We start from the raw sequence: 17,015 nt of genomic DNA, 5'->3' as shown, positions 1-17,015 counted from the left end.
AGATTTCCAATTTCAGGTAAATTGAATAAAAACTGCGGTTTCTATAAGCCCAAGAAGTAAAATCGGGAGATCGGTCTATATGGGGGCTATACCAAAACATGAACCGATACTCACCATTTTTGGCACACCTCTTTATAGTCATAAAATACCTCTAGATTTAAAATTTCAGGCAAATAGGATAAAAACTACGATTAAGCCCAAGACCCTAAATTGGGAGGTCGGTTTATATGGGGACTATATCAAAACCTGGACCGATATAGCCCATCTTCGAAATTGACCTGGCTGCAGACAAAAGACGAGTTTGTACAAAATTTGAGCACGTTTGCTTCATTATTGAAGACTGTAGCGTGATTACAACAGACAGACAGACGGACATCGTTATATCGTCTTAGTATTTCTCCCTGATCAAGAATATATATAGTTTATATAGTCGGAAATCGATATTTCGATGTGTTACAAACGGAATGACAAACTTATTATATCCCCGTCACCATTCTATGGTGGTGGGTATAAAAATAAAAAAAATAGAAAATTAAAAAAAAATATAATAACAAAAAAACCTGCGCTCTTTGACTTTTTCGCTTCCATGGAAGTTCTTTTGAGAAGGTTTTGCAAATTACGAGAATTTTCAATTTGTTTGTTGATTTTTAATGGAAAAATATATTTATACGAAAATATATGCCGAAAATAAAAATAAAAACAATCATAACATAAAAAAAATAATTTTTTAGGAAAATATTGATTAAAAAAATTGCCGCTGGTGCAATTTTAACCTGCGTTTCTTATTTCTTCGTTCATACTAATAAAGAACATCTCGAGAAGCACACAGAAAAAAATATCACGAAAATTTCCCCAATTAAAATTTTAATTGAGTTTCAAAAAACATTTAATAATTTAATTGATTCAACAAAGTTTTAATTGAAACAAAAATCAATCACAAAAATTAGTGATATCAATTAATTTTTTAATTGACTTACTACCATTCCTGTGATTGAAGACATTTCAATTAAAAATTAATTGGATCTATTAATTTCGTGATTGAAGACAAAAAATATTTTTTGGTGTGCAATTAGAATATTATTCCTTGGTGTCGTATTACGATCATTTCACAAACATTTGAATTGACCTTTCAATGCTTTATGTTCAATGGCGTTTGTGGCTGAGTGTGCTAAGGCGTTGTGTTATGGTGCCAGCAAATCCAGGTTCAACCCCTTGTCTGAGCGAAAAAGTTTTTCAAATTGTAAAAATTACATAATAGGGAAATAATAGTGTAATAAAACATATGGATGAAAAAAAGTGAAAGTGGTTGAAAAAAATTTTTTTGTTTAACTTCCAGGGCACAACTTCTAAAGCCATGCAAAGGATCACAGATTGGGGATCCAAACTACTTTTTTGGAAGCTGTTTTTTTGGGATGTAATGCATGACGTTTCTAGTAAACATTATGTAAGAGTACATATTTTTCTATGACGAAAAATATGTATACTTCATTTATAATATTAAAAATTCCATTCATATTATGTATACATTCGTAGTCAATGAAAACCTGTATTTTATATTCTATGAATTGTTTTCATATAATTTATGAATCCCGTGTTTGGAAAATTTTTGTGAACACTATTCATAAAATAAATGTATTATTTTTTTTGTGTATATTACACAAATATTAAACATTTTCCACATGTTTTCTACAGAAGTTTTTGTGACCCCTTAAAGGTGTATTTTCGGTCTCCTGTAAAATTGAGTTTTTAGACTTATGGGGGTTTGTCATAATTCCTCAGGCTTCCAAGCCCATAAGAGTTTCCTCAATTTTGCAACATCACCATGAATTCATTCTACGCACTCCACTCCTCCAGTATGATTGCATATTTCAACTTAAATTAAAAAGCAAACCAAGAGTAAATTTCCTCTGTTCCAATCCAATCACTTGATAGACTTCCAAGTGTATATAAATAAACATTTTCCTTCCGACATTCACTCAACATCTAGACATAGGTCGACTTTGCTGATTATACCACTAAAGTCCATACTAAAGATTCTTTGCTTTAGATTCAATAGTGCTTTTGGTTTATTGTTTTTTTTTTTTTTTTTAATAAAGTTAACCCCATTTCTCACAACAAAAAGATTATGATGGCCTTCCTTGTTGGGCTCTCATCCAACGATAATTATTAAAATGTTCTAGATTTTTCATAGAAAATTTCCAACTGGTATTCTAATTTTTATTTTTTTATGTTTGTTCTTTGTTTGTTTTCCCATTGCAGTGAAGTAACAGAAGGTGCCTTACAAGTGTGGCGTGCGTTACCGGAACGTATACGGCAGGATCCCAGTTTAGCATCTTTCCGACAGGAGCATGAGCGATTACATGGTAAGTTCTCCTAAATGAGTTTGTGGTTATAATAATTAAGCGTATTTGTTAAACAAACTCCTACTTGTCTGTATGGTCATGAAGCTTAAGCAAATGATTGCATAAACTTTAAGGGCAAACATAACGTCCAAGGTATAAAGTGCGAATCATATACTGAGAAAATTCTGTAACACGAAAAAGTATTGAGGAAATTTTTTTTATACAGTATTATTAAGTGCAAACACATAGTCCATGAAATTTATAACTGCCCTACGGCCAATAGCTGTAATATGACATTAGGGGGATCTGTAACTATCGTATTAAATTCGTCTAATATATACAGAGAAGTATTTCATTGAACTTGTTCTAATCACCATGCTATCCGATTAATGAAGTGCTGGCCAACAGGCCACAACATCGGAAAATCTGTGAAACCACGTGGTAAGTTATTTAGGTAAAAAAGAAATTCCCTCTGCACAAAAGGTTGTAGGAATAGCACAAATAAAGCCGAATTCGAATGAGTTGGAAAAAAATCAATTCAGGAAATTTTCGTTAAATCAAATCCCGTTGTCTTGGTTGCATTAAATTATTGAAAACGTTCCTAAGGGTTTGTTTTTAAGTACATATACTCCATCATTATACCCTAAACCACATAGTGGTCATGGTATAATAAGTTTGATCTGTCAAAAAAATGTGCCTACCAGAAATATTGATTTTAGACCGCATAAAATATATACCTATCGACTCAGAATCACCTCCTGAGTCGATATAGCGCTTGGTGTCCGTCCGTCCGTCTGTCCATGTATTTGTTGTTGGGGTCACGTGGCACTTTTTTACTAACCGATCGTCGTCAAATTTGGAACAAAATAATCTTTTTCTTCACCTTTCAAGTGTGCAAAATTTCATCGAAATCGGTTCAGATTTAGTTATAGCTCCCATATATAAGTATCGCCCGATTTTGCCAAATTAGGTCATAAAACCCTTATTTATCAACCGATCAAAATTGGCTAAATGTAATCTTCTATAGCACTAACTATATTTGCAAAAAATTATCGATATCGGTTCAGATTTAGCTATAGCTCCCATATATATGTACCGCCCGATTTTTCTAAATTTGGCCATAAAACCCTTATTTATCAACCGTTCTTACTCAAAGTTGGCTAAATGTAATCTTCTATAGCACTTACTATACGCAGAGAAGGAATATGATCACCTCAAACATGTTTCAAGAGCAAAATGTTATTTTTGTATGGTGACCATGTAACATGTTTGTCACTACAATGTTATTTTCTCGTCAAATATAACCTGCTTGCCGAAATCAGATACATGATTTCCGAGAAAATAATATGTTTGCGAAAACCATGTTACAAGGTCACCACCCAAAAATAACATTTTGCTCTTAAAACATGTTTGAGGTGATCATATTCCTTCTCTGGGTGTATATATCCCGATTTTTCCAAATTTGATCATAGAACCCTTTATTATTATTTGATCTTACTCAAAGTTGGCTAGATCCAGTCCTCTATAGTACTAACGGTATGTGCAAAATTTTATCGAAATCGGTTCAGATGTAGATATAGCTCCCATATATGTATCGCCCCATTTTGAAAAATTTGCCCCTAATAACCTTATGTTTGACCATAGCGGCCTCATTTCATAACTGATCTTACTCAAATTTTGCACAAGATAACCTTTTGTGGTATTAATCAAACCCGCAAAATATTGTGCAAATTGGTTCAGATTTACATATACACTGAAAAAAAAGCATACTCGTTTCCAAAAATTTTGTCTTTACTTTAAAAAAATTGGTATTGATTCCGAGCCAAAGAAGCGGAGAATACAAGTAAGGATACTTTTAAGGCACAATTCTCTTTTAAATTTAGGTTTTGTGTACTTGCTTCTAGGAAGCAAATTTTAATTTTTCGCTTTCTCAGCTTTTTTCTTCATATGCTATCAAAGTCCTTTAAAAGCGAGTTAACGGCAACTTTATTTTCCAAATTAGGACACGACTTCCAGTAGAAATTATGCTATATTTGAAGTAAAAAACTTCTTTAAAATTAAGTTTTGAAAAACATGTCCTATATTTGAACGATTTTTTGCTTTGTAGTCAAGATGCAAAAAGACAACAAATTTAAAGACAATTTCATTAAATTTAAAGAATTTTTCTGAATTATTAAAGTCAAGTTGACCTTAGCCTATAAATTTTTTCTTTCATGTTAAGATACCCATTTTTAAGTCAAATCACTTAATTATAAGGACAATACGACTTCATTGAAAAGTTTATCGACTTTTGGACAAGGAAAATAACTTTATTTTAGAAAAATGCCTCTTCTATGCTAAGCAAAATTTGTATTCGTATTTTAAAGACATGAAATCTTTGACCTCACGACAATATTTTTTTCAGTGAAGCTTCCATATATATGCATCGTTCGATTTTCCCAAATTTGGCCATAATACTCTTTTTTATTAACCAATGTTACTCAAATTTCAAATTTTGATGTACTAGCCGATCGGATTTATACGTAGTTGTAGCTCTTAAATAAGAATATTGCTCGACTTTTACAAATTTGGATTTATTTCCCACACGAATTGAGCGATTTTCTCTTTTGGGCTCAATATTAGTGGCATACTAACTCTGTAGGTGCAATATCAACTACAGCCAGTGTTGCTAAAAGTAGGGGAAATTCCCTATATGTAGGTTTTTTCTAATATATAGCGTCTTGTAGGGGCGTAGGGCCACAATGTAGGGAAATTTTCACTCAACACAATTTGTAATAATTTTAACATTTTGGTGGCTCTAGATGAGGAAATTAGAAGCCGGCAAGACTTGATCTTTAACAATGTGTAGTAACAACAGTTACCACTCGTGCCAAAAAAAAATCTAACAAAATTTTAAGATTACCACAAATCTACCAAACAAATATTTCTATAGAAAATTTTTGTCAAAACTTTATTCCTGTAGAAAACTTTGTCAACATTTTATTTCTATAGAATTTTTTTTCAAAATATTATTTGTGTAAAAATTTTTTTCATAATGTTATTTTTATGGATTTTTTTCAAAATTTTATTTCTATAGAGTTTATTATCAAAATTTTATTTCTATACAAAAATTTCTTAAAAAAATAGTTTATAGAAACTTTTTCCAAAATTTTATTTCTATAAAGAGATTTAACAAAAAAAAAATACTATTTTGGGTAGAATTCTAACAACTGTGGCAACCGTGGTGGAAATACAAATTTATTTTCTAGGTTATATACGTTGAATTTTCATGCTTTAAGATAATAATGTACTTAGAACCATTTTTGTTTTGTAAAATTTGTTTAAATTTAACGAAAATATTGTGTGGAAAATTGTTTGGGAATGTATGGGAAAGTAGGGAACTTCTGTTTTCCTTGTAGGGTAAACCGAACATTTTCCCTGGCAACACTGACTATGAGCTATAGTCAGATTGAGACAAAGCACCCATAAACATGTACCCCTTAATTTTCTTAAATATACAACTGCGGTTTATCTCCCAGACCTACATCAATGTTACCCCACAAATGCTTATGATTACTAATTCAGTAAGGGTGGTTTAGGGTATGATATAGTCGGCCCCGCCCGACTTTCTACTTTACTTACTTGTTTCTATACTCGATTTGACCAACCATTGGCAATTAGCCGCCCACCGTAGTATAAGTAGACATGAAGGCCAAACATCCGGCGAAACAAGAAATTCAATATCCGCTAGCAAATATTGGCTATTACCACAATTTACCATTTGATAGAAACAAAAGTAAGAGTTTCAGCGATGAGTGGCAGAGGATTTTTTATTATTTTAGATTTTTTATCTGTCCAACAAGAATTGATTGGCTAGGCCTATTAAAATGTAATGGAAATCCCCAATCGAAGATTCTATTGCCAATAACAAAAGCAATAGAACAACGATGAATTAGTCAATGTTGTTATCCTTAGAAATCTATCAAACCAACTGTTTGCTTCAGAATTCTGCTAAAGGCAGACCAGAAATAAAAATGTTTTTAATCTTAATCTCGGTAGGAGATATTCCTTGGAAATTTCTCTTTTATAATTGCCTAGACTGTAGAACAAAAATGCCATTCCCTTCATCGATATGGGTTCTTACAGATTGTCAATTTATGTGTCATTCCTTTTTCCCCAGGCTATGAACCGCCCGATGTCGATCCTTTACCCAATGACGATGTCGACGAACATGACCACAATAATGGCAAAATTGTCGATGGTGGCGGTGGTGTCATTATCTGTGGCAGTGGCCATGACAAAAATTCTAGTGTTTTTTCTCCAATTGGCATTAATGTCACAAATGAAATGGGACAAGTTCGCATTTTGGATGGACGAGATGTGGAGAATAACAATGAGGATCAACAGGATGAGACGGAACATCATGGTCATTCCACGGTAAGCAAAAGAGAATAATTGATATGGTGACCCTCTTCTACCCCCGCAAACAGGCTCTTGTTAATTGAATTTTAATTTCCGTTTCCTTTTAGGTTAAAAAATATTTAATATGGTTCAAGATAGCCATACTGCTGGTGGTTTGGGGTGTCTTTACCGCATTCCTAATGTCTACGAACGAGCATGTGGATGAGTTGAAACTGATAAGCATACCAAAGAATGGCACAGAGAGAGGTAAGAATTGTTGACAGTTGTGATGAATCTAAGGAGCGGTGCATTATAGAGGAACTATGAATGAAAAACTTCTAATCTAACATAAAATTTGACTTATACAGAAAAAAACAAATATCACCAAAATATTTCCAATTAAAAAGTTGATTGAAGCTGAAAACTTGTTCAAAAAAAAAATAGAAAGTTAATTGTTCTATTAAAACTCGGAAGCCTAAGTCAATTAGAAAAATTATTGAATTTTTTAAATTAAATATTTAATTGAAACAATTAATTTTTTAATCATAATAAAAACACTAACTGCCAATTTCATGCAGCTCCGTTAGGCTTTAACGGTTTAAAATTTTGTTAGCTAACGTTGCACTAACGGAGCTTCATGAAAAATGGGTTAAGTCTGTTAAGAAACTGATTCTGAATAACTTTTTAATTAAAAATTAACTGAGTTTTGCAATCAACACCAATTAATTTTTTAATTAAATCAATTAAAATAATTTTAAATCAAGTATTTTTTATGAGAAATTAAAATTGTGATTGATACTATCATATTGTGATTGAAGACATTTCAATAAAAAAATTAATTGGATCAATTAATTTCGTGATCAAAATAAAAAAAAATCTTTGTACACACAAAAAATATATTTTTTTGGATTCAATTACTAATTTAGTTGGAAACAAATCGAGTTCAAATTTTTTATTGGAACTAAAAAAACATTAATTAAATTTTAGTTAATAATTGCATTTTTAAAATGTTCAAATGACGATTTTTTTAATCTGGATTTAAAACATTGTACTTGACACTTTCGTTATAATTATAAATTTTTACGTTACAAAATTTTAATAATTACAATAAACAGCATTTTGTTTATGGTTAAAATCGTGGACCTAAAGTTTGTTTTTCATTATTAAGATTTTTCCTTTTTAAATTAATGTCCTTCTTTATGTATAAAATTATATATATTTTTGGCAAACAAATATGAATATAGTTCGTACATTACAGTTTTCCCCAAATTTTAATTTTTTTTTTGTGGAATATGAATTTTTAACTAAGAGCAAAACGTACTCTTGCAAAATTCTCCTGAAAGACGAAATTATATTTTCTTTAATTTAACTTTTTTTTAAATTACCCTTTTTAACGAATACTAGTATGTAGGTGTTTTTCCTCTGAGATCTTAGTCGCGTGTTGGAGTCCGACTTGTTTCTACAAAAGAAGTATATACGAATCGTATGTACCCACCACCACGGACAAGTCCGTAACCCCAACATAGGGTGGATAGTTTTTGTACAGAGAATAAAATTTGACCAACAAATTTCCAATTAAAAAGTTTATTGAGGTTGTCTTTAGATATTTCACAAAGAAAGTAGATTTTATATTCCAATAAAGATTATCGGCTCATATTAAGATAAATACCCCAAATATATGCTCTTCCGATTTGGGCAAATATGGGCAAGATACCCACATGCTACACATTCACCATCTGGAGTGATGTAGCTCATTTTCATATAAAATCGGCAATGCTTAGTTGGAAAAAATTTTAGAAATGCATCTCCCGATAAATAGCAAAATAGCATAAAAGTGGTGTTAGATTTAAATATTCCCCATATTCATTTTAATTTTAATAAAATTTCGCACATTTCGCATCAGCCGGCTTAAATTTTAAGTCCATAGATTTTTTCGAAGCGTAATTTTTTTCCAAATAGGTTCAGTTTTAATTTATATACAGTTTTAATTTATATATCGAAATGCAATACTTTATATATTCCCCAACATCATAGATGGTATCAAAAATGTTTTTCTTCAATGTGGGGAAGGGTATAATATAGTTGGAACCGGCCGACTTTAGACTTTTCTTACTTGTTTACAGTAACATTTTTTGAATATTTGTAGACAGTGACGTTTGTAACAATTTTAGATGTATTCGAAAGAAACAAGTGTATGACTAAAATGTCACAATTCGACTTCCTCTAAATCAGAGATCCCGATCTCCATTAAGGTTTGTGTATAGGTTTATAACCTTTAGAACTAAACTTGGTGCAAGTTTCATTCCGATCGACCTATTCTACACACAAATCATATCACCAACATTTTTCCAATTAAAATTTTAATTGATTTCCAAAATATTTTCAATTATAAATTTAATTGGGTCAACAATTTTTTTAATGTAACTTTTTCGAGATTGCGACTCTTTCAAAAGTTTGAAAACATTAACTCTCCAAGTTTTCGACTTTTTCAAATTTTTGAGTTTCAGTTAAGCCGTATAATTTTAAACATATATGTTTAAAATTAAATTTTAAACATATATAAATATATATGGAGAATGTCTGAACATACCTTTCCTATATAAATAAACGATACCTTTTACACACAGAAAAAAACGAATATTTGAATCAAACACAAAAATTGTAATTTCAATTATTTTTGTATTTGATTTTCAGCTAATTACAAAAATCATAAATTCAATTACTCAAATTGTAAGGTCGTCGTAAAATTATTTTCAAATGATGGAATATTTGTACTGAGTACAAAAGTAATTGGAATTTGTCAAAACATCCAAATGAGATAGGTAGGGACAGGTTGGCTGATAAGTCCCCGGTCTGACACATAGATGGCGTCGCTAGTATTAAATGCATATTTTTATATAGTACCAACCTTCAAATGATTCGTGTCAAAATTTGACGTCTGTAAGTCAATTAGTTTGTGAGACAGAGCGTCTTTTGTGAAGCAACTTTTGTTATTGTGAAAAAAATGGAAAAAAGGAATTTCGTGTTTGGATAAAATACTGTTTTCTGAAGGGAAAAAATACGGTGGAAGCAAAAACTTGGCTTGCTAATGAGTTTCCGGACTCTGTCCTAGGGAAGCTCTGTGCAAAATGGGTGCCGCGCGAGCTCACATTTGACCAAAAACAACAACGTGTTGATGATTCAGAGCGGTGTTTGCAGCTGTTAACTCGTAATACACCCGAGTTTTTCCGTCGATATGTGACAATGGATGAAACATGGCTCCATCACTACACCCCTGAGTCCAATCGACAGTCGGCTGAATGGACAGCGACCGGTAAACCGTCTCCGTTGCGTGGAAAGGCTCAAAAGTCCGCTGGCAAAGTAATGGCCTCCGTTTTTTGGGATGCGCATGGAATAATTTTTATCGATTATCTTGAGAAGGTCGAAATCGCGGAAAAACGGCCCCATATGAAGAAGAAAAAAGTGTTGTTCCACCAAGACAACGCGCCGTGCCACAAGTCATTGAGAACGATAGCAAAAATTGATGAATTGGGCTTCGAATTGCTTCCCCACCCACCGTATTTTCCAGATCTGGCCCCAGCGACTTTTTCTTGTTCTCCGACCTCAAAAGGATGCTCGCAGGGAAAAAAATTGGCTGCAATGAAGAGGTGATTGCCGAAACTGAGGCCTATTTTGAGGCAAAACCGAAGGAGTACTACCACAAAATTGGAAGGTCGTTATAATCGTTGTATCGTTCTTGAAGGCAACAATGTTGAATAATAAAAACGAATTTTGACAAAAAAAAAATGACTTATCTGCCAACCTGTTAGTACTCAATCCAAATACATTAGTAATTGAAAAGTATCATATTTTCAATTACGGTGCTAATTGAATTGACTGCAATATTTATTATATTTTGTAACCTATATCGATTACTATCGTAATTGGGTTAATGTTATTAATATTAAATTCAAATTGTATAACTGCATCCTCAAAAATAGTATAAACACACACTGGAAAATGAGTTTATGTTATGTCTTTTACGAGGGCGGTTCGGAAACTCCTTAGCCTATCAATGAAAGAGAATAGTTAGTTTTTCAAAAATATTTGTATTTTTCAATATAATCTCCTGAAACTTCAATACACTTAGTCCAACGCTTTTCTATCAATTCTATCCCTTGATTAAAATAGTTTTCCTCAAGATCTTCAAAATAGTGGTTTACAACTTTTGGGAACAAGTAAAGGTTACTGGGAGCTAAATCAGCAGAATAAGGTGGGTGGTCAAGCAACTCGTACTTTAATTCGTTGATTTTAGCCATTGTTAAAACACTTTTGTGCGCTGGTGCGTTGTCTTGATGAAAAATTATTTTTTTGTGTTGTAAGCTACACGCAAAGAAATAAAACGTTTGGAAAACTTGTACCGAAAACGTTTTTCTTTTGTCAGAGTTTTTTTTTAATTGCTTCGAAAATTTTAAACTTTTATCACCAAAAAAATTCATTTGTTACAAAATTTTTATTTTTTCAAAAAAAAAAGGTATTTTTGAAACAACAACACAGTCCATTTCGTTTATGTTCTTTTCTGACTTTAGATCTTTAATAAGACATATTTTACAGTTCAAAATTTAATATACTACAATGTAATGTTGAACAATTTTTCGGAATCTTCCGAACATATCTGGAATATATGTTAAAAAACTTTGGTCGAAGCAGGAATCGAACCCACGACCCTTGGCATGCAAGTCGGCCGTAGCAACCACTGCTCCACGGTGTCAAACTAAATGTTTGTTTCTGTTAAATAAACTTTGTTTATTCGGTTCGTGGGCGCCGCAAGCTATGCTATATAAATATAACTTATATGGATATTTATCTATTGATGACCGTAACAGGTACATAGCTCAGTGGTTAGTGTGTTGGCTTACAAAGTGCCTGGACCGCGGTTCGATTCTCCGTCCAGGCGAAAGGTAAAAAAAATTTTAAATCGTATTACAGGAAAAGGTGTTAAGAACTAAAAAACCTCGTGGATGTGAGAAAGATGAGAGGGAAAATGCAATTAGCACGAAAACAATGTTTTTTTTTGAGTTTGGTTTTATGAAATTGTTTTTACATCCTGGAAAAGAATAAACGTTTATCACAAAATGTATATACTTTTCTTCCAAATACACTTCCTTACAGCGAAAAACAAATGAGAAACGAACTTTGTTTGTCTAAAATTTCGTTTGGGAGGAAAGAATTTTTTTTTGCGTGTAGAGCAAATGGAATAATGGAACATGGAACATTTTTGCAGCAAAACTATTTTCTCGCCCAGCATATATATAATGTCCAAGAAAACATATGGTTAAGAAAAACATTTAACATTTAAATAACATTTTGCTTTAGCAGGTGATGATATTCCTTCTCTGGGTGAGCTTGGTAAAAAACTCGCATTTACATAATATTACATACTTACGACAAATAAAAATTTATTCATCAATTTTTTTTTTTTGAGATTTATATATATTGGAATAATTCGAATCGCGGTACAATGTTTTATTTACGCATTATTTCCACTGGGATGACAATAACAATATATTTTTATTGTTCGTATTTATTTATTTGTATTTTCGTTACCTTTGGAATTCAATTTGTTGCTTGGCAATTATGTAGTATACTTAAATCAATAACATTTACACTTAGTCCAATGGAACATAGTAGTTGAAGTATTGTGAATTCAATTATGAGGGAATTTTGATATTTTAGAGAGTTTTACATTCAATTTAGTAATTGACTTAATAAATATCGTATTTGATTTATTTTTTTCATTTAATTATGCCAATAATTGATTTTTATTTAGATAATTTTTTTTCTATGCACACACAAAAATTTTTTTCTGATTCAATCACGAAATTAATTGATCCAATTAATTTTTAATTGAAATGTCTTCAATTACAGAAATGATAGTATCAATTAAAAAATTAATTGAAGGTCAATTAAAAAGTTAATTGATCCAATTAAAAAATTAATTGATACTATTATTTTTGTGATTGATTTTTGTTTCAATTAAAAAGTTTGTTGAATCAATTAAATTTTTAATTGAATATTTTTTAAAACTCAATTAAAATTTTAATTGGAAAATTTTTCGTGAAATTTTTTTGTGTGCAGAGAAGGAATATGAACACCCCCATAGATGTTCGAGAGCCTAACGATACATTTTCGCAGGGAACATGTATCCGATTTTAACAATATTTTCGCGACAAAAGTGGTCCATGTTCCCCGTGAAAAGGAAATCGCCCATATTCCAAAATTCGGAATCGCAAAATTTTCATTTGGACATAGTTTCTTAACCCTGAAACTTATAAACATAAATCTTGGCAATATAGTTCTCCTTAATGAGAAGTTCAAATTAAAATTTTATTGGATTCAGAAGATTATAACTCTTATCCCACTCTCAGACAAACACCAAAAATTGTCTGTGTTGGGTAATATTGCTCAGAGTTGCTGAGTTGTAATTTTTGAGAGTTGTAATGCCTTTTTAAGCGTTCACCTTAACATATTCTTTAAAAATATGTAATAATTAAAGTATATAAATTGTTTTTTGGACTATTATGTTATTGTAGCCTTGAATTCGTAGCGTTACGTTTAAAAGAAACCTAATGTTCTCAATATTTGTTTTATTTTAGTTTTCCCCATAACCACAGCAGAATTATCGCGAATAGGCGTAAGCCTGACAGGAGCTTTTCGCCTTCAAGAAGCTGAAGCCGTTAAAGACACACTGCAAAGACCACCTCCACGTTTGGAGATTTTTGTTGAGCGAACCTACTACAATGAGTCGGGCGAGAAGGCCTTTGATGAACTTGTCTCAAGAATATGGTTGCTTGAACTGGTGTATCCAGAGTTTATGGATACAACACGAGAGACCCACAAGACACATCAGTTCCAAATCGAGCCACTGGAAGGAGACTATGCAAACAATACAAATCTAACCGAACTGACATTGCATTTCGTATCGAACATAGAAGCTGAGTTGCCCTTGCAATTGAGCATAGACGAGTCTCCTATTTACAAAAAGGAAGGTGTCATCTACGCCGCTGTGGTCCTGTGTGGCCTCTATGTCATGATCATTTGGGAAATTGTGAATCGAACCTTTGCGGCCATTATTGCCTCCACATTATCCGTGGGCATATTGGCCGCATTGAATTCTCGTCCCTCTATGGTCACCATTATGGGATGGATAGATGTGGAAACATTGCTGCTACTCTTTGGCATGATGATATTGGTGGCTATTCTATCAGAGACTGGAGTTTTCGATTATTTGGCTGTGTATGCTTATAAGGTAAGAATTGCTAGGAAAGATCAAGAATTTGAAGAGATATTTCATGGCCTTATCTATCCCTAGATTACCAATGGTCATGTATGGCCTCTCATCAACTGTCTGTGTTTATTTACCGCCATATTATCCTCATTTTTGGATAATGTAACCACTGTCTTACTAATGACGCCTGTTACCATACGTCTGTGTGAAGTTATGTCCCTAAATCCGGTTCCTATATTAATGTGTATGGTCATCTATTCAAATATTGGTGGAGCCCTGACACCAGTGGGAGATCCTCCAAATGTTATTATAGCCTCGAATAGTTTCATATCGAAAAATGTAAGTAATCCACCAGGTATTCTGGAGTTCCATGTTCACGAAATAATCTCTTATCTTCTACAGGGTGTCAACTTTGCCATCTTTACTCTGCACATGTTGCCCGGTGTGGTTTTGGTGATGTTCCAAACCTATTTGCAATTACGTTACAAATTCCGCAATATTAGTGATTTGCAATTCAAGGAATCTCCTGAAGTGGAAGAACTACGCCACGAGATTCATGTATGGAAACGTGCTGCGGCCAGTTTGTCCTCATACTCTAAAGATGAAGAATTAGTGCGTCAAACGCTTATGAAGAAGGTGAATCGCTTGAAGCGTTCTCTCAAGAAGAAAATGTCCACAGCTGTGGAACCTGCCATCAATTATCAGCAGACTTTAGAGAATCTACAAGCAAAGGTGAATTTCTTTGAGTTGGCAATTATGCAGCTGAAATTATATAAAATGTTTGCTCTCTCTCTCCCTCCCTCTTGTTTGTGTATCTTCTAGTATCCCATACGTAATAAGCCTTTGCTCATCAAATGCTCTTGTGCCTTGGTGTTTGTGATAAGTCTCTTCTTTTTGCATTCTGTTCCTGAGCTACAACGTCTCTCTTTGGGTTGGACAGCGTTGTTGGGTGCCATTTTCCTTATCATATTGGCCGACATAGAGGATATGGAAGCCATATTGGCCAGAGTGGAGTGGTCAACTCTGCTCTTCTTTGCTGCCCTATTTATTCTGATGGAAGCTTTATCGGAATTGGGTTTGATCGAATGGATTGGAAATATGACCGAGAATATTATTCTGGGAGTAGGTGAAGAATCACGCCTGATGGTAGCTGTCTTAATTATTTTATGGGTAAGTAGTCGAGTAATTTTGGAGTCTCAATTTTAACATTTAAATCTGGTTTCCGTTCAGGTCTCTGCCATAGCTTCTGCCTTTGTTGACAATATACCATTGACCACAATGATGGTCAAAATCACCATATCATTAGCTCAAAATACAGCGCTTAATTTGCCCCTACAGCCTTTGGTGTGGGCATTAGCTTTTGGAGCATGTCTGGGAGGTAAGTTTCAGCAAATTTAATCAATCAATAGAACATTAGAATAATTTGTCAAATGGAATAGGGAACATATCTGCGTTTCTCATTGATCCGCAATTTATTTAAATTTCCTTCCTTCAATCAAGATATTGACAACGAGTAGGACTTACTTAAAATTTCAACTCATGTCCACGTTTCTGTTGAAGAACTTTTCTTACTGCGTGAGAAGGCTGTTATGATGGCCAATATTCGATGGGAAAATTGCAAGGGTTGTAACGACACCAAGCAAATATGGCCCCATTTAAACTTAAACCGCACACTAGATATGCTAGTGTTCTCAAGGCGTCAGATAGCACTCCTAATGTCTGCTATAACGGGTCGCTGCCTGATAGGCGAATTTGCAAAAACTATAGGTGCGAAGTATAATGACTATTGTATAAGCTGTCATGACGTGGAGGAAAAGGAATCAATTAAACACCTCTTGTGTGAGTGTCCTGCTTTTTGTGTAAGGCGTAAGCGAATTTTAGGAGCATATAGCTTTAGATTACTGGCTGACTTAAGCAGTTTGTTAATGTTTTTGGAGCAATCTGGTTGGTTCCACAAAAGTAAATAATAGAGAAGGTTCAGTGGTTAAGACTAGAAGTGCCCATATGTAATAGGTACTTTTAGTTAAATGTGGTATCACAATGGACTGAATAGTCTATGTGAGTCTGAAATTTAATCGGGCTGCCACTTTAACCTAACATAACCTAACCTAACCCTAAACAGTCAGCCTTCATCAAAATGACGACGCTTTATATTCTTTTCGATATAATATGTATTTTGGTCGATTGGGAAATCACAAATTTAAGTTATTCTAATTCAAAGGTTTTATGAACATTTTTTTAATATTAATTGAAAATAAGCTGAATAACAAAGTAAACTAAATTTTGGTTCTGACTTTTGCTCATAATACAATTTAAAGTGCCTTCAAATAAGCCGTAGTCAAAATGACGAAGGATGACGTGTAGTGTACGAAAAATAAGGATGACTTTCCAGCGTTAAAATTGAAAGAGAGAGAGAGAGTGAGATAGAGAAATGTAAACTTTTAGATTCAATTGCAAGTTAAGAACTTAGAATAAGCTATTCAATTACCTAAAGATGTCAGATCGCAGATGAGATAGCACCGAACCGGTATTTTTAGTGACTATTTGGTTATCCAACTTCCCGTACGATGGAGAAGTAATAGAAAGAAATAATTTTCTGATCTGCCTTCTGGAATTCGCAGACGATGGTCTGCATTTCCCCATCGCTAGTATCCCCGATCGTGCGACGAAAATACTATGGCGTAACCCAGAGCACCAGAGAATGGAACATGTAGGGTGTGTTTTGAGGATGTTAGACTTTGGCACACTAATTTTGTCACTACCCGTCTTTACAAGGCAAAGAGATAATCGTATCGGTAAAGAGGTGATTTGGTACCTGGTCCAGCTTGGAAACACATTAGGGAATTCGTTAGGGGTTTCCTGGAATAAAAGAAGGGAATAAAGGAAGGAAAGAAGAAGTTATTTGTCAACCGTTACAAGTTTTTCACAATACCATTCTGGAAGAGGTAATTATTTTTATTTATGTTTATTGGATAAACATAAATTTTAAAACTTATACGAACTGATCTGAGTATAGCCTAGCCTAA

At 33.1% G+C, this 17,015-nt stretch overlaps 1 protein-coding gene across 4 annotated transcripts in view; it reads left to right on the top strand.

Moving 5' to 3' along the window:
- Positions 1 to 17,015, top strand: part of hoe1 (OCA2 melanosomal transmembrane protein hoepel1) — a 337,228-nt gene that overhangs the window by 306,510 nt on the left and 13,703 nt on the right. For all 4 annotated transcript variants that reach the window (XM_075296008.1, XM_075296010.1, XM_075296009.1 and 1 more), the window contains 8 exons: positions 2,260 to 2,363; positions 6,502 to 6,758; positions 6,851 to 6,989; positions 13,358 to 14,010; positions 14,074 to 14,328; positions 14,392 to 14,721; positions 14,812 to 15,159; positions 15,220 to 15,367. In XM_075296008.1, the coding sequence (XP_075152123.1) occupies positions 2,260 to 2,363; positions 6,502 to 6,758; positions 6,851 to 6,989; positions 13,358 to 14,010; positions 14,074 to 14,328; positions 14,392 to 14,721; positions 14,812 to 15,159; positions 15,220 to 15,367 (2,234 nt within the window). The remainder of the gene's footprint in view (positions 1 to 2,259; positions 2,364 to 6,501; positions 6,759 to 6,850; positions 6,990 to 13,357; positions 14,011 to 14,073; positions 14,329 to 14,391; positions 14,722 to 14,811; positions 15,160 to 15,219; positions 15,368 to 17,015) is intronic.

The sequence above is a fragment of the Haematobia irritans genome, chromosome 2 (assembly GCF_050003625.1).
Source record: "Haematobia irritans isolate KBUSLIRL chromosome 2, ASM5000362v1, whole genome shotgun sequence".
Lineage (NCBI taxonomy): Eukaryota > Metazoa > Arthropoda > Insecta > Diptera > Muscidae > Haematobia > Haematobia irritans.
Note: the sequence above shows the minus strand (reverse complement) of the source record. Positions and strands in the feature narration are given on the sequence as shown.